This window comes from Polistes dominula, unplaced genomic scaffold (assembly GCF_049000335.1).
Source record: "Polistes dominula isolate Pdom_NZ unplaced genomic scaffold, Pdom_raw_medaka contig_15, whole genome shotgun sequence".
NCBI lineage: Eukaryota > Metazoa > Arthropoda > Insecta > Hymenoptera > Vespidae > Polistes > Polistes dominula.
The window spans coordinates 773,934-796,409 of NW_028300915.1; the positions used below are offsets into that span (position 1 = coordinate 773,934).

The 22,476-nt window shown below is 27.6% G+C and overlaps 2 protein-coding genes and 1 long non-coding RNA gene across 4 annotated transcripts; 1 reads left to right on the plus strand and 2 right to left on the minus strand.

Moving 5' to 3' along the window:
* Positions 1 to 160: 160 nt before the first annotated feature.
* LOC149033146 (uncharacterized) lies at positions 161 to 4,016 on the minus strand. Its single transcript, XR_016175873.1, has 4 exons — positions 3,715 to 4,016; positions 3,395 to 3,618; positions 2,965 to 3,296; positions 161 to 2,864 (listed from the first exon to the last, which is right to left on the minus strand). It is a non-coding gene; the product is annotated as an uncharacterized LOC149033146 (long non-coding RNA).
* Positions 4,017 to 5,647: 1,631 nt separating this feature from the next.
* On the plus strand, positions 5,648 to 11,368 carry LOC107072738 (uncharacterized). Of its 2 annotated transcripts, XM_015332915.2 has the most exons (7): positions 5,648 to 5,864; positions 6,045 to 6,148; positions 6,265 to 6,619; positions 6,694 to 6,888; positions 6,971 to 7,165; positions 7,248 to 7,417; positions 7,510 to 11,368. In XM_015332915.2, exons 2-7 carry the CDS (start codon positions 6,054 to 6,056, stop codon positions 8,525 to 8,527), a joined length of 2,028 nt encoding a protein of 675 aa, XP_015188401.2. In that variant the 5' UTR covers positions 5,648 to 5,864; positions 6,045 to 6,053; the 3' UTR covers positions 8,528 to 11,368. The 2 variants fall into 2 exon arrangements, with proteins under 2 accessions (XP_015188401.2, XP_015188402.2); XM_015332916.2 differs by lacking the exon at positions 5,648 to 5,864 and having other exon boundaries at positions 5,885 to 6,148.
* Positions 11,369 to 12,853: 1,485 nt separating this feature from the next.
* On the minus strand, positions 12,854 to 21,368 carry LOC107072735 (Enolase-phosphatase). The gene is given in 5 exon segments (XM_015332909.2): positions 12,854 to 18,504; positions 18,506 to 18,554; positions 18,684 to 18,874; positions 19,459 to 19,560; positions 20,989 to 21,368. Coding segments are annotated over 5 exon segments (2,196 nt in total). The 5' UTR covers positions 21,094 to 21,368; the 3' UTR covers positions 12,854 to 16,755.
* Between the last annotated feature and the right edge of the window lie 1,108 nt (positions 21,369 to 22,476).

The window sequence follows — 22,476 nt, forward strand, 5'->3', positions numbered from 1 at the left end:
TTGCAGAATATTTCTAATGATCGTTTGAAACAAAACCAAAAAAAAAAAAAAATGCGGATAAAAATATCACATATTTCTTATAAATAATATAATATAATAATAAATAAATAATTTCTTAAATATACTTATTCCTTTAGCTGTAATAATGTATTAGTCTATTTATATAAAATTTATCTTGTTAAAAACAAAATATGCAAAATCTACGATACATTTTCACAAATATTTCAAATCATATATTGTTTTTATGTGTGCCTTCAGAAATGCCATTATACATATAATTTAAAAAAAAAAAACAAAAATTGTCATTGCAGGAACTCAAGTAGAAAATAATGAAAATGTGTCGATGATAAATCCAACGATGATCACCTGTAACAAGAAGAAAAATATATTAATCAACTATACTTCGAATAACTATAAAAAAAAATTATTGACGAGCAATATAATAATAGAATAAAATATAAAATATGACTAAAGAGTTATTCTCAAAAGGTTCGAACATGTTGTTGAACCTTTGAAAATAACTCAGTAGCCTGTAGTTGCCCTCTTCAGCCACAATTAAGTGGGGGCCTCTTCGGCATTAAGCCTCTTCTTTTCTTCATACCTTTCTGCAATTGGACATTTTCGTACGTGCAAGTAAAATAAGAGTCTTTGATGAAATATATCCCATCATTCAAAAAGTGTACTATCAAAATATGGCATTCTAATTCTCAATTATTCCAAAATTCATTTACATTTATCGTTTACTTTTCTAACTCGTGGACCATCAATGAACTTAGATTTCATTGATAATACACGAGTACATTTAATCAAATGTCCAAGCAGATCATTTCCCTCGATGACCTAATAACACTACGCACTTTTAACGTAGAGTAATACAATCGAATTGAAATAATGCAATAAATGTAATGCATTTGCTTGCAATACCTTCATTTCATTAATTCGTTATATTTAATTATATCAAATATTGCTAACTGTAAGAGGAAATCGCGATAGTGCATAGTGCTAATCCTGAAATACTTAAAACTAAGTATCAAATGCATCAAAGAATTTGCGAATTTGATTCGACTTTATCTCGTTCGAGATAAAATCGAACTAGAAATAAATCTTTCAAATGATTGCAAATACCTTTGAATCATGATACATAATAAAGATCACAGAATAGTTACAAAATAAATAAACAAATCAAGCATAATAGAATGAGACGATCAAATTTTGTAACAATTCTGTATAAACCAGGAGGCGGAATTTCCACTCCGGAGTGGAAGTAAGAAGTCTAAAGCCTTTCCTGGATCCTACCTACTTAAAATTAAAGTGTTCACATTCATTCAGAGAAGTATGCTACCTGCCTGCCTATTATCCATACTTTTACCCATTTTAAGAAAAAACATACATACCCACCCACTCACTCCACGGTTCTCTCACATACCACCAGGGTGCAAAAGCCTAAACTAGAGAGCATGCCCCGGGGCACCTCCGACACCCTAGTTCAACCACGTTTTATAAACTTATATGCTAATGGGTATACGTACTTTTTGCTGTAATCGGCTGCCAAGGCTAGTGATTATTGCATACAAAAAACTACAGCAAAAATACAAGTATAAACTAGTATATATATGCATACTAGTTATATACGTGTATATTTCCACAAATAAATGTGAGGACTCTACTATGCAAACGATTATACAAAAAAATCAAAATAAATATTTAATATAAATATAAGAATAGTAGTAGTGCTTTGAGTATTTAATGATGTATTAAATGAATAAAAACTATCGCGAAACGATGTACAGTACACACTACCTAATACGCACACACAGGTGTAAAGTACATCGTGCAATCACTAACACAATAACAGCCGCCAATAGGGGAAAAAATTAAAACTAAACCCATACTAACTGTTTCTCACCCATACGTGTAACACCTGGGCACACGCATAAATGAGAACGCAGAAAATATGGGGGGGAGAAACGGGGATTAGTACATTAGTTGCTGAAAATCCTAATCTAAAAATTGATTAATATATATGAAAATGTTTTCTCATAATTCTAAGCGGGCTTTGACTCTACAATTTATTTTTAATGAATTTTAAAAAGAATTTAAGAACTTTTAAAAATTTTCAATATGACTAAAATGAATAAATATAAAAAACCTCGGACGATTCCTTTCATTAAGTTGGCTGTTCTGATTGAAGAACTGGGCTTTAAGCCACCACTTAACTGCTAGAATCTATCCGTCGCGAATAAGTTTGTCTTCTTGCTTATTTATTTATAATATCGAAGTATCGATAAATCAAAATTAATCGCAATTAAATAAACTAAACACGAAGCAATGCATGTAAGACATTTATTACACGCTACCACAATTAACCACGAACAAAAGACGTAATAAAAAAGAAAGTGCATTAATTAATTGCACTGTTAATAATATGAATTTAACCGATGAAACAAGAAGACCTATCCTGAACTAATAAAATATACAACAAAATATACAATTTCCATGAGTTATTCCTAAAAAAGAATTACTCATGTGCTCGTCAATAATTTATTGAAATAATTACAACCAGTAGCTCGTGCCGATTCGGACCTTTCATCCTCGGCATGATTGAGCACCGGAGGGACTTGAAATTATTTGACTCACTCGTTACCAATGTTATATAACATATATGTAACATTTTAGAATTAAAATAACGCATATACGAAATATGAACAGTTGGCATTAGAAGTTCTGCGGTGGCTCCAAAACACTCCTACTTCGTAGCAAGTATTGCAGTCTGATGATCGCAGAGTTCTTCGATTTACTTTTGAAGTAGATCCATCGAAGAATTCATCCAACATCTTTGAAAGTAAGAGAATCCATGATTATATCTGTAAAATAAAATAGAACAAAACGGTAAGTTATCTGGAATATTATCAAAAATCATATAAAATAAAATCGAATAAAATGTTAATACAAATGAATACTTACAATGCATTCCAATGAGATGCAGCTCTATTGCACCATGGTGATGCACCTCGCGTGAATCTAAAAACGCGGTATAAACGAAAATAAGAAACTATACATGAGTTTCTTATCGCGAAACCGAAATTTCATTATACGACGAACAACACTGATTCTATAATTCGCGTTTGATTTTAACTTATCACTCGCCCGATCACTGATTCTACAACTAATTCAAAGACTGCATTGCACGCAGTCAAATGCAAGAACAAACACTTCACTCCCGGTCACTTCACATGAGCCATTCGGTCTAAGACACCGACCCGTAGTAATGCAATTGCTTCGCGCACGATTGCAATCTGAAACAGAAATAAAAAACAATACAATTAATATCATTACTATTACAGAAAAGCATTAAAATTGTTGAGGTATTATTGAATACAAAAAATATACTCACTTTAAATCACTATCGACGAATGCACGATGGGTCTCCTACCCTTAGGATGACGATGAGCACACTTTTAAACCGAATAAAAGAAACTTGCGAGTTTCTTAACCGAGCAAACGAAACTTTAACATGCGACGATCAACACTGAATCTACTTGTCGACTTTTTCATATTTTATTTTAACACGATGCAACACACGAGTACCTCATTGCCTACACGCACGATTGCAATGTTCTGAAATAGAAAAAGAAAAAGAACAATTAATGTCATTGTCGTAATAAAAACCCATTGATATTATCATAGAAATGTTTGATAGTAAAATATACTTACTTTTAGTCTTCGTTGATGACTGCAGGATGGGTATCCTACCCTTAGGATGACGATGTATAAAATAAAATTAAATAAAAAGTCTAAAAAGCTGAAACATACTAAAGATTATATTACAATATTTCCTGTCAATCATTTCTGAAGGCAAGGCACGTATTAAAACAATTGAATATTTTTCATAAAATATTCAATGATAAATATAAAGAAATAATTTAATTATCTATGAGGATTGATTTAATTAAAAGTAAAAAGTTATCAAATATATGTGAAATGTACTAAAAATATGGACACGCGTTAACGTTAGAAATAAAATTATTAAATAATTCAATACATAGTTACTTTGGCCGATCTTTACGTGTCGAAGGACGGAAGGGGAATGAGATCGACGTTACTGTTTATCCTTGAGAGTGTCGAGAGTTCGGCTGTTGTTTTGTTTTCACCTTCGCTCGAGATAGTCCTAGAAATATACATAGAACTTTTATACATATCTCTCTCTCTCTCTCTCTTTCTTTCTCACTCTTTCTGCAGTATTTCTATATGTCAGATAGACTTGAAAATAAAATAACGCTTACCTCGATAAATTTGCGATGAAAAAAAATTAAACACAGTTATTTAACTGAGTATATGTATTAGTGTTGGACTCGAACGCATTGGACAATGCTCGAAAATCTAAAAAAATTAAAAAGCAAGATTACATTAGTACATTATAAAGAAAATCAAATATATGAGTGTATGTGTACGAGTTACCTATACTTATGTATATATACGTGTATGTGTGTGTAGGTGATAACTATCAAATGTAATACGAAATACGATCTATAAAAAGACATTATATTACGAAAAATAAATTATTAGTCATTAATAATGGTTAATAATATCGATATCGTGAAAATAAACTAGAAAATTAAAAAAGATATTGTTAATTAACAAACTGTGGAATTTGGCGCGAAGCCGAGATTCCGATGATTTTATTTTCACGAATATCTTTCGTATTTTTTAATGTTTCGTTTTAAAAACACTTACATATAAAAATATGATTTATTTATATCGTGCGTATATTATATTTTGTTTCAAATAATTGTTAATAATTATTTAAAATCTTACTTACAGGAAAGAGAGAATTTCGATGTCTTTCACTTGTAGGAATACGAACGCCGTTTCGATAGATTTCGATATATTCGATAATTGCAAGAATATCGAACATTCGATTTTAATGATGGCGCTCGACAACTTCAATTTGAAGATTTACCTGAAATAAAATATGAAATTAAAATGATTTTTAATTAACATATATTAAGAATTATTTTACGTTTAAACATATATATAAATATATATAAATATATTAAAAATTTGAATAAATAATATTACATTATAACTTTTGAGAGGACACCTAAACGCTGAATTTTGTTTTCACGAATATTTATTTAACCCGATAATACTTTGACTTGCGAATACTGCATATTAGAAAACGTATTGTAAGGAATCGTTAGATATGTAAAAAAGATGTGCACATTAGAAAAAAGTGGACTAAATACTTGTAATAACGAGACGACAAAGATTTCGTGTTAACTTGGTACAATCCGAAAATCCACTATGGCACCTCATTCGAAAAAGTTGAACATCTAACGATTCCCGCCGCTCTCATTCGCACAATGATATTAGCTTTCGACCAATCAGCGAACGTATAAATTGCCAATACATTCGCGCGAATTTTAAAAACATAAGAGATTACAAAATAAAATGTACGAGTATAGAAAACATTTATTTATACTTTACGTATATCATAAATTGTTTAAATAAATGTAATATAATTGAAAATTTAAATAATTTAAGCTAATCATGCAATATAAAGCAGAAGGAAAAAGGAAAAATATAAAGAACCAAGTTGTAAATCTAGCACTGCGTCACCTACTTGGTACTAGACTAAACTAAAATTAGTTACAAGTCTTAACAAGAGTATCAGAGGCTTGTTCCTTATGTGTTAAATAAATATTTTATCTATATTTTAAAAAATTATAGTGTATAAGTGTTATTTTATGTTATAATAAAAAATAATTTTAATAATATCATTTTTATTAAATGCAAGATTCTATTAATGATGACAATTAAATCTAATTAAGTATCGAACAGATTATTTGTGATATTAGTAAGAAGTGTGTATATATTTACAATATATTATAACTTAATATAAATTATTAACAATTATTCGAATTATTACAAGAAATATGTAATATGAACTCAATTGATAAATAATAAGATAAACAAACTTTTATAAGATATCAAAAAAGCAAGTAAATATTGTTGATTTATATTTTACATTTTATTTATCTTAGTTGTTAAAAATGGTAGAAAAAAGATGTGCCTCCAAAATGTGTTTTAATAGTACACGAGATTCACCACAAATACATTTCTTCACATTTCCTACTAATCAAGAACAGTAAGCTTATATTTAATAACCTAACCTATTAATATAATAATATGTAACTTCATTCTTATTTTATTCTTACTTATATAATAAATTATCTTATTATTAATTATTAATATATTAAATAGTGCTCGAATTTGGGCAGAAGCATGTGGTATACCAGAATTAATGCTCAAAAGTAAGACTTCTATTAAACGTTATGTACTCTGTGCTGAACATTTTGAGGATCACTGGTTCATTGATCCCAAACGTAAGACTGCATTTATTAAAAATAAAATACCTATACCTACAATATTTAAAAATAATTTGAAAGAATGTATATCAAGGCAAACCAATGCTACAATTGATACAAATATTACCAAAAGTAAAAGCATTGTAGAAGAATTAAAGGATTACATCACATATAATGTAGAAGAAGAAAATAAGCAATCAAATAGACATCTGTCAGTGAAAGATAAAAAATCTGTATGTTCTGTCAAACCGGTATGTAAAAAGAAATCTTTTGAAATACTACAAAGAATATATCTGTTTAATTTCATATTATTTATGTATTATAGATAAATGACATAGTGAATAACGACAAAGATAGTACTATAATAACTACAGTTGCAGAATCACATCATGATGATACTTTGCAAAAGGATGTAGAAGAATTGTGTCGTCTCTGTGCATTGCCTACGTCAAATAATATGCTTCATTCTATTTATGATAACGATATGGATAAAAAAATTAATACAATTTTACCACTTCAAGTAAGCAAATGGATGAGATCATTCGTTCATCAAATTCTATTTATTAATCATTACTTACTTTTGAATGAAATTTTCTTTTCAGTTAGAAGTACATAAATATGATGGTTTACCTCAAGAGATTTGTCATTTATGTATACATAAAGTTAAATTATGCTATGATTTTATTCAACAATTTCTTGATGCAAATTCAAAGTTGTTAATGCATAAAAATGAACGACAAGATGTAGAAACTGAAGAAGATAATTTACTTTTAGCCACATTATCTGAAAGATCGTTGGTAATAATAATTTGTACAAAATATGATTATTATTATTATTTTAATTTCTTGAAAAATATTCTAATTTAATATTAACTTTTAGTTTTCAGCAACAGAATCGATATGTGATGATAATGTTCATTTAGATGATGACAATTATCAAAATATAGAAAAAAGTAATTATTATACTTATACTCCTTCAGCACATAAAAATGAATCTGATGATGGTAAAGATGATAAAGATGATAGAAATACTTCTACACATTATACAGAGTAATATTTTTCGATTACTTATTATTATTACAAAATTAACCTCATTTGTGTGTTTTTAATTCATATTATATTAAATGATAATATTTTTGTAGGCATTCATACAATTTACCTTTAAGAAATATTCCTGAACGAACAAATACATTAGATGATGATAAATTAGATGAAATAAATATCGATAATGTATCGAACGATATGCATGATATCGTTAATAACGATAATATTGTTAAGAAAAATACTAGCATAACCTATAATTGCAAGACGTGTAATGAATTATGTCATAGCAAATTAGAATTGCATAGACATAATGAAACGCATAAAGAAGAAAACAAATTTTATTGTGCACATTGTCCTAAAAGTTTTCGCGTTAAATCTTTATTAAAACAACATATGTGTTCGCATTCTGGAACGCGACCATACGTTTGTGACATATGTGGAGCAAGTTATAACAGACGTGGTAATATGGGACAACATAGGAAAACGCATTTTGTTATTGAAAATGGAGAACCACGTTTGATCAAAGAAGGTATCAGATGTAGTATTTGTAGGAAAAAAGTGAAATCTCTTCTTATGTTGAAATATCATCTTGCAAAGCACAATGGTGAAAAGAAAGCTTACGTATGTACAATTTGTGGAAAATGTTTTACTACGGGAAGTCAATTAAAGGTACATCAATTTCTTCATACCGGTGAAAGACCATTTACTTGTCCTGAATGTGGAAAAGGTTTTCGAACAGAAGCAATAATGAAACAACACTATTTGGCTCTTCATACCAACGATTATCCACACAAATGTCCATATTGTGATAGAAAATTTAAACGTTTGCAATCATTAATTGTACATAAAAGAACTCATACTGGAGAACGTCCTTATCCTTGTCCAATATGTGGTCGAGCATTTGCTCAAAAAGGAGATATGATGAAACATACCAAGATTCATAATTCATCAGTAGATAAACATATTAAAAATACAAATAATTATCTTGAAATGCAAGTTATTGACGATGATAAAATTCAAATAAGATCAACTATATCCGAAGAAATAACAATATTTGAGATAGAAGATGATGGAATAACGAATGAGTTTATTAATTCAGAAAATTTGAATAAATAGTAATGCTTTTTTTTACTTCAAAAGATAATAATGTGTCCATTGTCATCAATCATGTGTCCATTTTTTCTTGTCGTTGTAAAATATTTCATTTCTTCGTCTCCTCTGTGTTTTTATATGAAATTTCATTATATAAATAATAATTAATGTAAATATTTTTTTGTTTGTTTGTTTTTTTTTTTTTTTTTTTTTTTAAATCTTTCATCACATTCAGATAATATTAAAAAAATTCCTTTATTGTGTAATTTACATTATTATTAATTTATTAGTGTACATATTGGTAAAAGCAATACAATTTGTATAAAATAATATATGAATATTAGAAGAGAGAAGAAAATAATTAGCAAAAAAAAAAAAAAAGAACAAAATAGAAAATGTGCTTTTTTTTTTTTAAATGACAATCCATTAATTAATTAACTAACATCTTTATACTTTAATTTCACAGATGTCATATTATGTTCTCACACACACACACACACACACACACATGTACGCGTGATTTAAATGTAAAGAAGAAAATTCTATATTATTGTCCTGATCAAAATCCTATGTACAAAATGCACAAGTTTTTGGGAATATTAAAAAAAAAAAAAAGATTGATGATAATATCGCAACAACAAAAAATGTGTTGGTATATTGAAATAATAAAATTAAAGAAAAAAAGAACACACACACACACACAATAGTATTTGACAAAGAATGAAGAAGAATATCTCCTTTAATACTAATCAGAGAATAATATAATGTTTTAATTATTGCGCATATAATAATATAATGTAAATTGTACAACCATTCTAATATATATATATATATATTTATATGATTAAGGCTTATATATATATATATATATAATCATATGAAACGGTGATTATATCTTTTAAAAAAGAATTTACGTTTACACTAATTTCTAAAAACTGTTTGCATATAACGCATAATTGAAATATGATATATATATATATTTATTATATATGTGTGTGTACATAAATTGGGTGTCTGAGATCTCTCTGATTAAATGGTATCGGTGCATTTTATGCAGAAATTTTTTTATTTTCATGCATAGAATACACTGACACCTTTTCTCTGGAAAAATCTTAGAAAACACCTTTATATATATATATATATATCAATTTCTTATTAAACTTACCCCTAAATATAATTAATTATTAGTGGCAAATATTATTTATTATAGTATACTAGATTTTTTCCTTTTCTGTTCTTTTTTTTTTTTATTTTTATTTTTTTTTTTTTTGATATTTTTCTTTTTTATAAATTTAAAATCGTTCATCCGCGCGCTTTAGCGTGGCATTGGAAAATCTTTTGAATGACTCTTTCGTTTTTTTTTTTATTTTTTTTTTATTTTTATAATATTTAATCGTATCATTTGTAATTGTTTTTTTTTTTTAATGATTGAGTCATTGTATAACGGACGCATAAGAATACATATATACAATCCATCAATATATCATATATAATCAATCAATATATATATATATATGTATATGTATAAAAAAAAAGAAGCAAAGAATATAAAATAAAAATGAATGAATTAATATCTTCTCGTAATGATCAATCGTTGATTAGAAATAAATTAATAAGGGTAATACAATGTTATCATCAATGTTTCTTTTTACAAGAACAAAGTTTAAAGAATAAAGAATAAATGATCATAATAAAAATGTAGAAAAGAAATGAAACAAAAAATTGTTAAACGTCTATTCGCAAAATGTCTTTATTATTATTTTACTCTACCAATGTGCGATCCAGAAATGTTGAGAGAACACAAATGTTTTTTTATTGAATTATCCTGTACAACCAACAATTGTACATCTCTTTGGGATTTTTAATAATAATAATATTCAATAATATAATATTAATACTAATAATATATATATATATATATATATATATATTAGTATTAATATTAATATAAGAGATCCAATGTAATCCAAATTTCATCAATTTGAATATGCAGTTTCATTCATCTTCGTTATTTCATGAATAAATATATGTTTCATCGGAACACTGAAATGGTAAATAGTAACTACAACCGTCTTGTAAACAACAAAAGAAAACAAAAAAAATATTTAAAAAAAAAAAAAGAAAGATGTAATAATAATCTATTGAACATCAAGATAAAAAGAAGATGTTCTTATTGAATTATTTTTAAAAGCAAGAATCTTTCTGTCTCTCTTTCAATCTTTCATTTTCTCTTTCTATTTAGTAGGAAAAATCTTCATCACTATGACAAAATTGGGTAAAAGTGTGTATCGAGTAAGTCCTTTCATTCTCTCCTACGATTACATCCATGTATTATTACATAATAAAGTATTAGCCAATGTGAATTAAAAATAATAGTTACTAAATAATACAAAAAATTATTCTTATTATTATTATTATTATAATTATTATTATTACTATTATTATTATTATTAATATTAATGTTTATTATTATAATTATTATTATATATTATTATTATTATTATTATTATTATTACTATTATTAATCATAAGCATTCTTATATTCTTCGGTGGTTCTAAAAGATGTCTTTTTTTTTTTTTTATTTTTTTTTTTTTAATACTTATAGTAGAATATTTTTCTTTTTTTTTTTTCCACCTTCAAAAGAATGAATGAGAGATAGGATCTTACGGAATTTAATTATTATTTGGACGAATGCCAAATTCGTACACACCTATACATAAAATTGTTCATCTCAAATCTTATCTCTCTCTCTCTCTCTCTTTCTCTTTCTATTTTTATTTCTTTCTTTTGTGCAATTATAAAACTGCCGAGTGTACACATCGAAATTTATTATGAAGAATGGATGAATTAGAAAAAAAAAAGAACTCTTCTCAAAATAAAAATAAAATAGAGACGAATATGACACGTACGAGTATTTAAAATTGGGGATGATTCGCGCGAAATGACGCGATTGGTGCGCGCGCACGCGATAGTAGAATGTACATCAATTTAGCCGGTAAATTCAAACGACAAGTAATAAATAACACGGCAGTGATTTATTGCCGATCGCATTTTGTATATATATATATATATATTTTTTTTTCTGGTTTTTTTTTTTTTACTTTTTCTCATTTTTTCTTTTTTTCTCTCTTACAAATTACATTTGTTCTCTTATCTTTTTCTCTCTTTCGGTGATATCGTACAAACAATAATTAATTATCGAATTACGTTTTGTTGTTATTTTTTTTTGTTTTGTTTAAATGACACACTCATCACTTGTTATTGAATTATATATATATATATAATTTGACGTATAGGTATATATATAATATATATGATGAGAAAAGTAAATAAAATTAAAAGTAGAAATATATTAAAGGAACATTCGAATGTTACACATTTAATATTTGAATTAATGAATAATATATATATAATATAATATAATATAATATAATAATAAATTGTGTTCGACAATTCTTACAACTTAAAAAAAAAAAAAAACATATTATTTAATTATTAAGAATATTTTTTTTTTTATAATAATAATAGGAAGCAATCCGATACACACACATCATCATTTCAATGAAACATTCGATGATATATATATATATATAGTTTTAAATAATCAGTTTAATAATATTATTATTATTATTATAATAAAGTTTTTGTTAAAGAAAGAAAGAGACAGAGAGAGAAAGAGAAAGAGAGAGAGAAAGAGAGAGAGAAAGAGAGACGTTATACAACGTGCTCCAAAGATAATTCGACTATTGACGCAATTTAATATGGATGATATGGGGGGTGATGATTTTAGGCGATGTCGTGAAAGTCAGTCAAGAATAACTCGAAACACGTTGTGTAGTATCTCTCTTTCAATCTCTCACTCTCAATCTCTCACTCTCTCTCTCTCTCTCTCTCTCTCCCATTTGTAGGATTTTTTGTTTTTGTTTAAAAGGATGGCAGTTATAAGCGGTTCCACACATAATTATAAACGGCAGTTAATTGAAATCGAATCGAATCGACTGAACGACCCTATTATGGCAAAATTCAAATATTAACTTTATATGAACAAAAACAAAATATTTGAAATACTATTATTATCCACTAAAATATATACTTCAAACAAATATCATCATCACATTCCTTTATTCCATCTTCTTCTTCTTCTTCTTCTTCTTCTTCTTCATCTTCATCATTTTTTCACTTTTATTCTTCTTCTTCTTCTTCTTCTTCATCTTCTTCTTCTTCTTCTCTTTTGATTGAAAATAATTCCTGGAACTTAGCTTGTGGAACATTAGAAAAACTTATACACAGTTGGATGAATATAATTAATTCAATTTTTCTTTCTTTCTCATTTCATTTTCTTCTCTCTCTCTCTCTCTCTCTTTCTTTCTTTCTTACTTAAACACTTTTTCAATTCATTGATCCTTACGTTTATGAATTTTTATCATAGGATCCTCTTATTGATATTATATTCCAATGAATTTGTTGAAAATATCATAGAGATGTCTTGTTTGAGATGGATCATTAATAATACAAGTATACAATCATAAAAATTCACATTACAAGTTTTAATAAGAAATGTTTCTATTAAAAAAAAAAAGAAAAAAAGAGTCTGACGTTGATAAATGAACAACACGATTGATGATTGGAATGATTTCATTCAATTGAAATAGAGAGATTTAACTTTGTATATATTTATTGCCTCTCGATCAATAATCTCAGTTTTCTTGGCCCAATGAAGAAACACAAATCTTTTTACAGATTTTCTTCTTCATTTCTTCTCTATTTTTATTGACATTTTATGGTATTCTTCTTCTTCTTCTTTTAGTTAGTTAGTTTGTTTGTTTGTTGGAATTCTCATATACTTGATATAGTATTCCTAAGTAATTCATTGAAAATACTTGGCCATAATGATTAATCCGACAAATAAAAAATATGCGAGGTGGTTTCTTCAATCGTCGAATAATCAACCAGGTAGGTTATCAATCCATATATAAATCAAACTTTGTTTGTTTATGAATTTTAACATATAGAAACAAAACAAAAACAAAAACAAAAAAAAAAAACTCATTCGTATTATTTTATAAATTCTTATAACCAAACGAGGAGAACAGACACAAGCATTAATTGTTATGATGATAATAGTTATGTAATATATATATATATAAAAAAAAAAAAAATTCTGACTGTATAATAATTATGCATTGAATTAATTATACGCATGTAAAAAAATATGCATTGACGAGCCGCACACACACACACACCATGCTTTTTTCAATGTCACAATGTTTTTTTTTTTTTTTACAGATCGTTCAAGAGAATTCCTAGAATCATAGTCGCCGGCAAGTTATATTAAATGCAAATAATATTAACCACATATGTATACAGAGTACATATATATGTATATAAACAAAAAAAAAAAAAAAAAAATTACAAAAAATGTTGACTCCTTACAACCTTGCTTCTCTTCATTTGCTTTTTTTGTTCATAGATTCACAGTGACTTGAATCAGTCAAAAAACATTATTGTTATTATATCTAAATCTTGATGATATTAATATAATCATATAATAATAATAATAATAATAATAATAATAATAATAATAATAATAACTAAAAAAAAAACATAGTCATAATAATAAAAATAACAATAATAATAAAAATAGTAATAATAGTTACAATATTACAACTATTACTGCTACTACCACTACTACTACTACCACTAATAATAATAATAATAATAATAATAGAATAATAATAATAATAATAATAATAATAATAATAATAATAATAATATAGTTCCAATACGGATAGTCATTTTCAGAGGCAGTCTTCGTAATAGGTGTAATGAATTCATTTCGTTTCCTATGTCTATTATTAAATATCCTTAAATCACAGTCAATTTTGTGAAAAGTGAATAAATAAGAAGAATTTTTGTTGTTGTTGTCTAAAGCACATGATGAAAATAATTCTGAATATTGTTAAACGTGAATCTCTTGTTATTATTATTGTTGTTGTTGTATGCATGCATGCAAGAAAAACATGCTTGTATATTTTTATATGTGCGTGTGTATATGTAAATATGATTTATTATTTTGTTTGTTTGTTTGTTTGTTCATAAGAATAAAAAATATCCACAACACTACTGGACAGATATGTTTTTATCATCAAATTCGAATGACTTTCCGGGATGATATCATTTAATAAGCCATTATTAATTGCATTATTAGTCGTATATAAGTTGATACTATTTACAAATCTTTGCGAATAGTTGAAATTCACTGAAACACATTCATTGTATTATATATGTATCAGTATGTCAAATAGAATATTTTGTTTGTTTAGTTAGTTTATATAGTGGAATGATGGTAATTGACATGCATCCAGCACTTTAAGTCAGTTAAAATCATAGTCTCTTCTTAAATTGTATTAGGTATTATTATATTGTCTTATTCAATATTACTTATTAAGTCTGAGAGGGCAAGCTGAGAATCAGTCTTATTCTAAAAAAAGAAAGAAAAAAAAAAGAAAAAAAGAAGAAAAAGTTTGATTAAGGTTTAATTGTTTGTCACATTGTCACTTGTAAAGATCTTTGTTTTTAAAATGATTATTTTAATTAGCAGCATTAATAATGTAAATTGAAATAAAGTCACAGTTGTAAGAGCAGTCAGAAAACGAAAAAAAAAAAATAAAAAATAAAAAATAAAAAAAACAAAAGAGAAAAAAACAAATAAACAAATAAAGTATCATTACAACAATATCATCATCGGCGAGAATTTCTAATGGTAAACAAAATTTGTTTGTTATCGTTCGAAAAACATTTGTTTGATATGTTTCTTAAATATTTCTACGATGGTCTGGTCTGGTCTTTCTCTTTATTCGACAAATAAAATTTGAAAAAAAAAAAAAAAAAAAAAGAAAAAACCTAAAAATGTTAAATACAATATAACAAAAATACTGCTTATATTATATATATATATATGTATAAAAAAAAAAAAGAAATCTATCGCAAATTACAGCTTGTCCATGTGCAGTCTAAATTTGTATGATTCAAAGTTCACTGTGTTTGTTTGTTTGTTTGTTTTTTTTTCTTTTCTTTTTTTCCCCCTCATTTTGTAGGAATATTTAAGTACATTTTTATGCAAGAAATATAATAATTGCATTAATTATTAATTATCGTAAAATAAAATCTAAAGCCAGCGACTGTTTCGAGGTATTACCAAAAATTCAGTCTTACACAATAATTATTCTTAATCCAAATTGTTGTTGTTTTTTTTTTTTTTTTTCTTGGAAAGAGATTGCAGTAAAATCAAAATATTATATAATCAGATATTTCAACGTTACAACATTACATTACAATTACATTAATTAATTAATTAATTAAATATTGGAAAATATTCTGAAATGACGAATTTTCATTCATTTGGCACAGAATACATATTACAGAGTACACACATTCCAACACTATCGTGAAATATCTTATTCTATGTAGCTGCATGTCATGACGTTTGGTTTTATTATTTTTTTTTCTTTTTTTTTTTTTTTAGGCAATATATATATATATATTCTCTTATATATATATAAGATTGAATGTGTCACATAGTTGTTGTTATTGTTGTTGTTGTTTAGAATAAAACAAAGTAAGCCATAAACGAAATATTAGTAAATTACATATTCGATTATCTTTAGGCCGCTTGAAAGAGAAAAATAATAATAATAATAATAATAATAATTCATATTACATGAAATGTTATTAATAAATAATGAAAATAATTAATAATTTTATATCTGTATGAATTATTCTATATCCAATATTACAAATGTTATGAATTATATATATTTTGAAATAAAGTAATGAAATATTCTGAATTATATTTCAATTTTGAATATTCCATAAATTATAATGAGAAGAAACAATAATAATAATAATAATAATAATAATTAAAAAAAAAAAAAAGAAGAAATAATCAATATAATTGAAAGATAATCGAATTTGTAATAATACACCGTAAAAAAGACTTTACATTATTTTTTGTCTTGCTCCGCTTATCAAAGAAATGATGTTTTTTGTTTTTTTTTTTCTATGACTTTCTATCTTAAATTAACATCTTATATTTTATAAACATCATACGATTTATGTAAGATGTAGGGAGCCAACTTTTCAGTTTATACCTGCAGATAAGTACTGGGAAATGGGGGGGCGGGGCAGGGCGGGGCGGGAGGTTGGTTGGTTTGTTATGTTATGGACTTCTTAATATGTATTAAGAACAAGATTAAGAAGTCGCTGCTACAACTACAGGGGGAACAACGTCAGGTTCACCTGCACCATCTGCTACGGCAGAATCAACGACTTTTTTTACTTTTATAGATTCTGCACTAGTATCTGTAGAACTCTCAGGAGGCTCACCATTTTGTGCAGGTTTTTCCTCACTGGTTGTTGTTGTTGTTGTTGTTGTTGTTGTTGTCAATGTGATTTTGTCGCTTGATGATCCCTCGTTAAGTCCATTTCTGTGTAAATTTTCATCCGACACTGGCACATCGTCTCCTCCATTTTGTGTTGTTCCATTTAATTTTTTCTTCTCAGATTCCACTGTACTTTTATCTTTCATCACTTCATCCGACACAACAGTTTCTTCTTTCGCGGATTCTTTGCTCGATGATGATGATTCTTTTTCTATCGATTCAACACTTTCTGATTGTTTTTCTGATTTAGGTGGTAATGACGCTTTTACTTCGACATTTTCCTTTGTTTCTCTATTTTTTGATTCTTCTTGATTCTCTACCTTTGCATCACCATCTTTACATTTCTCTGCTGCTGCTGTTGCTGCTGCAACAACGTTACTTTTTTCTTGTTCTTCTTTTGATTCTTTCTTATTAGTATCATTAGTTTTATTTTCTTTTTCTATTTTAGTATCTTCTTCTTTATTTATTTTTGCAGTAGTAATAACATCATCGGATTTAGTAGCATCGGATGATAATGGTGGATTCTCTACCTTTGAGGATACCTGTGGTGTAGTCGTCGTCGTCGTCGTCGTCGTCGTTATCGTCGTCTTTGATATTGTTTCTTCTTCGGCAGAATTTGTTGCTTCAGTTGTACTGGAATTTTGTTGTCTGCTTGTTGTTGATGATGACGATCCCTCTTCTTTTGTTTCTGTTTCAGCAGATTTCTCAGAGACACCTCCTTCCTCCCTGGTTTTGTTATCTTTTACTGTATTGGTGGTAGTTTCATTTTGAACTACGGTCTCAGACTTTGTGCACTTTTTATTATCATCAGTCTCTGATTTTGATACAGATTCGCTTTTGGTTGCCACCACCATAGCATCATCTGAAATTGATGTAGCACCAACTACTTTAGTTGGAGTTTCCGGTGGTTTAGTAGTTACCGATTGCTCTTTTTCCTCAGATTTCGCACTAGTTACAGTTGTATCTTTGATATCTTTGACATCTTTCATAGTTTCATTTTCATCTTTTAGAATTGTTTGATTAGTTTCATCATCAGCCTTGACTTTTATTTCTTGTTCGAGTTGTGGGCTTTTAGTTTCTGTATTATCCTTTTCTTTTGTATTATCATCAGGAATTTCAACATCCTCTGAAGTATCCATAGGTTCACTGCTGCTGTTTGGATTAACAGATTCATCCTTTTTCTCCAGTTCCGTGGGATTTAATTTTTGACGTTTATTTGATGTTTGAAATGTTACATCTAAGAAAGACTTAACAGTCGTATAAGCAATCGCTTCTTCATCTGTCAATGCAACATTACCTTCGCGTATAACTATAATAGGTAATATACCAGCTTCTTTAGCAGCTGCTGCTTCTTTGACAACATCCGTGAGAAATATGACATTATTGGCCTTTTCTCCTAACTTCGTTAAAATATTTTTATAACTGTTGCACTCTTGTTTAGCTCCTATTTCTGTATCAAAGAATCCACTGAAATACTTTAATAAATCGCCATGCTCGGAATGGCCGAAATGTAATTTCTGTAACTCAACACTACCACTCGAATAGACATAGATTTTTTTTTCCATTGTTAACCCATAATTCCAATGACTTGGGTACATCGTCGTAAACCCTGGACAAAAAATAAATATTAAAATCATTGAAATACAAATGACATGATGATAATATTATATTAAATATAACAATTATAATCTTAATTAATTAATTAAATTAAATGAAATAATGATGATGAATCTCTTACCTTCCTTTCAAGATTCCTGTTTTATAAGCTTCAGAAAACATGTGACCTTGCAGTTGTTTAAGCGAAGTTGTTTTACGATCATTATCCATTTGCCAGAGGATATTTTTCATCAATGATTCTTGTTCTTCTTCAACATTATTACCAGTAATTGGAACAAAGCCTTCAACTTTGTCATCTTCATCTTTCTTAGCCTAGAAATATAACAAAATTATATTTCTTTCCATTTAACTTTGTTTGTGAATAAAACATGAAATAAAAATCGTACAGACTATTATACAAAGATTCATTTATAAATTGTAAATGAAATTCATACGAAAAAAAAAAAAAAAAACAACAACAACAAAAAATCAAAAGAATTTATTACAAAATAATATTGCATAGAAATGAATTAATATTGAACTTTTCAATAAATATAAATTGTATTCATGTATTTTTTTTTTTTTTTTTATTAAAAGAAAATGTTGACAGAGACGATATATCAAAGTTAGGTGAATTCTAAGAGACAAAGAAAATCTCCAGGTAAAAAAAGAAAGGTTTTAGTAATGTAACAGAACAGCTGCCAGCCACCACTGTTCACCTCCTATCGTACTATTGGCTACTTGTAAAGCATCTTACAAAAACTGCTAACAAAGGGTGGTATATAGTATCATATATATATATATATATGTATATAAACCAACTTTGTATTATAAATAACATAAATCAATAAAATAAATATGAAATATTGTTTATATAACAAAAAAAAATTATCAATAATTGTTCAATTAATATTTACCTGTTCTTTTAATTTCTTATAATCTTCTTTGAAGTCGTCACGTGTCCAACCATCGGTTATGTATTTTTTTAAATTGTCTCTCACATAAGGAAATAAAACTTCCTAAAAACACAAAAAAAAACGCAACAAACAAACAAATGTCAAATGTAATAAAAAACATTAAAAAAAAAAAATAGAAATAAAAGGATGATTTAATAACAATCATATTAATAATGATCGTTTGTTTGTTTCCATTTGAATTGTTGAAAATACAACTAACTAACAACAACAACAACAATAACAACAAATTTTATAATAAACAATACGAAAAGAAACAAACTGTAAATGAAACAAATTAAAAATGGGAAATGGAAAGAAGAAACAAAACAAAAAAAAAACAACAGCAATACCATGAAATAATTACGCCGTTCATTGTACACATAATAAATACATACACCTATATATATACATATACATATATATATGTATATATATCGTGTGTGTGTATATAAAAAAGTAAAAAAAAAAAAAGGGGGAGAGGGAAAATTGTTTTCAAACATCAATAGAAAATTTGCCGCGAAATTTATTTCAGAATATTGATACGCATTTTAACAATGAACAGTGAGAGAGAGAGAGAATAAAAGAGAAGAGAAAAAAAGAAGAAGAAAAAGAAGAGAACAGAACAAGAGAGAGAGAGAGACAGAGAGAGAGAAGGGAAGAATGAATAAAAACCGGATAGTAGAAAGAGAAAGAAAGAAAGAAAGAAAAAAGGCGATGAGAGAGGGCTCTCTCTCTTTCTTCTTTATCGAAAATTTTCAAAAAGAGAAACTAAAGAAACTGACGTTAAGAAATATCGTAAATCGCGATAGGAAATAAAAGGTATTGGAAAGAGAAAGAGAAAGAGAGAGAGATGAAGGGTATTGATTATGAAAGCATACAATTTCTAAAAACGGGGAATTTAAATATTTTTTTGACAATTTGGAAGAAGAATTCATATTTGCAGGGAAACGTAGAAAGTTCGTTGTCGCCGGCATCGTACACTACCCTTCATCCAACCAACCAACGAACGAACGAACGAACAAACGAACGAACGAACGAAACGAACGAAACGAACGATAACGAAACGAAACGAATGAATAAACGAAGGAACGAACGAATGGAAACGCGTGAGAAATATTATCCAAGAAACGTTAAGGGGAGAACAAGATAAGGGGAGAGTTTTTTTTTATTTTCTTTTTAATTTATTAATCATTACCATTATTCTAAAAGAACTAAATTTTCCGAAGAATTAACACAGGGTATATATATATATATATATATATTCTCCATTTTGTTATTTCATACGATCATATTTGACCAATTTCTCAATACTAATAATAATAATAATAATAATAACAATTACGATGAATGATAAAAACGTTATTAATATATTAAAAACGGTTTTTACGGGATAATGAGGAGGAAGAAAGAAAGAAAGAAAGAAAGAAAGAAAGAAAGAACAACTCTGTTAGGGCGCGTTCAAGAACGCCACACGGCCATGGCCTTTGTTACCTTCACGAAGCTTATGCTCGTCGTCGTACCCTCGATGTCAAGCAGAATTGTCGTTTGAGATAGCATAGTATCTTCTTGTTCCTGTGTACGCTTTTCCCCGGCCATCTCTCTTCTTCACAATTATATTATCTCGAATTCTCTTTCGACACCGAATATAATGGATAAATAATAAATATATATATATATATATATAAATATATATCTATATATATATATATTTATATCTAAATCGTGTAATTTATATCTCGTATATCAAGCCGAATGAAAACGAAACGTTAAAATCACGATATTGTATATATGTCTACGTCTCTTCGACGCGTTCTTGTTGAAAGCCGGCGAATGAATTCGCTCGAGCCCCCCGCGCACTGTTCTGTGTGCGTACGAACTCGTTTCCCTTTACCCCCTCCCCTGCCCCCCACCCCTCACCACCCCTCCCACCCTCCTGCCTACGGTGCCGATCCACGGTAACCAGGGACGTATCTATACATATTATTTTCTTACCTCTTATCCTTTATTTATTTTACACGCGCATCGTCTATTTTATTATATTTTATATTTATTTCATTTTTTGTTTGTTTTTAATACAAAATAAGTGTTCAAATTTTTGTTTGATCGTTTATCTTTCATATCATTCTTTTAGATCGTAAAAAAAATCTAAATGTATTCTTCACCGTTACTGGATCTTCTTCTATATATCTCTCTCTTTCATTTCACTTAACAATAATTCTCTTCTTCCTAACCTTACGAGTTAGATTCTTTTGTCAGAATATTCGTGTATCTTTTATTTGTAATGAGAGATTAATATTTATCTTGCATTATTATTTTGATTATCGTTAATGATCTTTTATTGTTATAAAATTCGTTTTTTTTTTTTTTTTTTTTATTTGAAGTGAATTGAAATCTGTTGGATGTCACAGATCGTCCTTGTTTATCAAATATTCATTTCATGCGACATATCGGGAAGAATTAATTTATCGATTAGCAACGTGAATATGATAATTGGAATAATAATTTTATTTGAAATTATATCGTTAAAACGTTAATACGTTCGAAATAAATGTATTCATGATGTTTGTTGTTTAAGTCACGAGGCACCAATATCGATTATTACGATCCTGTATTATGAACGAAAATTGTAAGTGTGTTAGTGGCCATACGTTCGATATACATTGGTATTCGCGCGTACGTGTAAATCGCTGCTACGTTCAACCAATGAGCGTTCGTGTTTTACGGTGTCATGTTTGCATCCGCCGACAACGATCCCTACGCAAAATCATTTTTTTGCAATTATTTTCATATAAAATAAGTCCATTTGAAAGAAATCTTTAATCGAACATATATCTAAATTTATCGACTTTTCATTAATAACATTTAAATAGTAAATAGAAAAATAATTATTTGAAGAAATTAAGATAAACGTGACAATGTGCACGTAACACATTTTGATATTACTCCGCATAAAAGTAGTTCCTGGACACGTTAGTTTCT

Excerpts from the sequence above, each read along its gene's own strand:
- LOC107072738 (XM_015332915.2), top strand. The coding sequence starts at position 6,054 with ATGGTAGAAAAAAGATGTGCCTCCAAAATGTGTTTTAATAGTACACGA. Across the intron at positions 6,889-6,970 it reads ATACAATTTTACCACTTCAA|TTAGAAGTACATAAATATGA; the intron begins GTAAGCAAATGG and ends TTTTCTTTTCAG. Across the intron at positions 7,166-7,247 it reads CATTATCTGAAAGATCGTTG|TTTTCAGCAACAGAATCGAT; the intron begins GTAATAATAATT and ends ATTAACTTTTAG.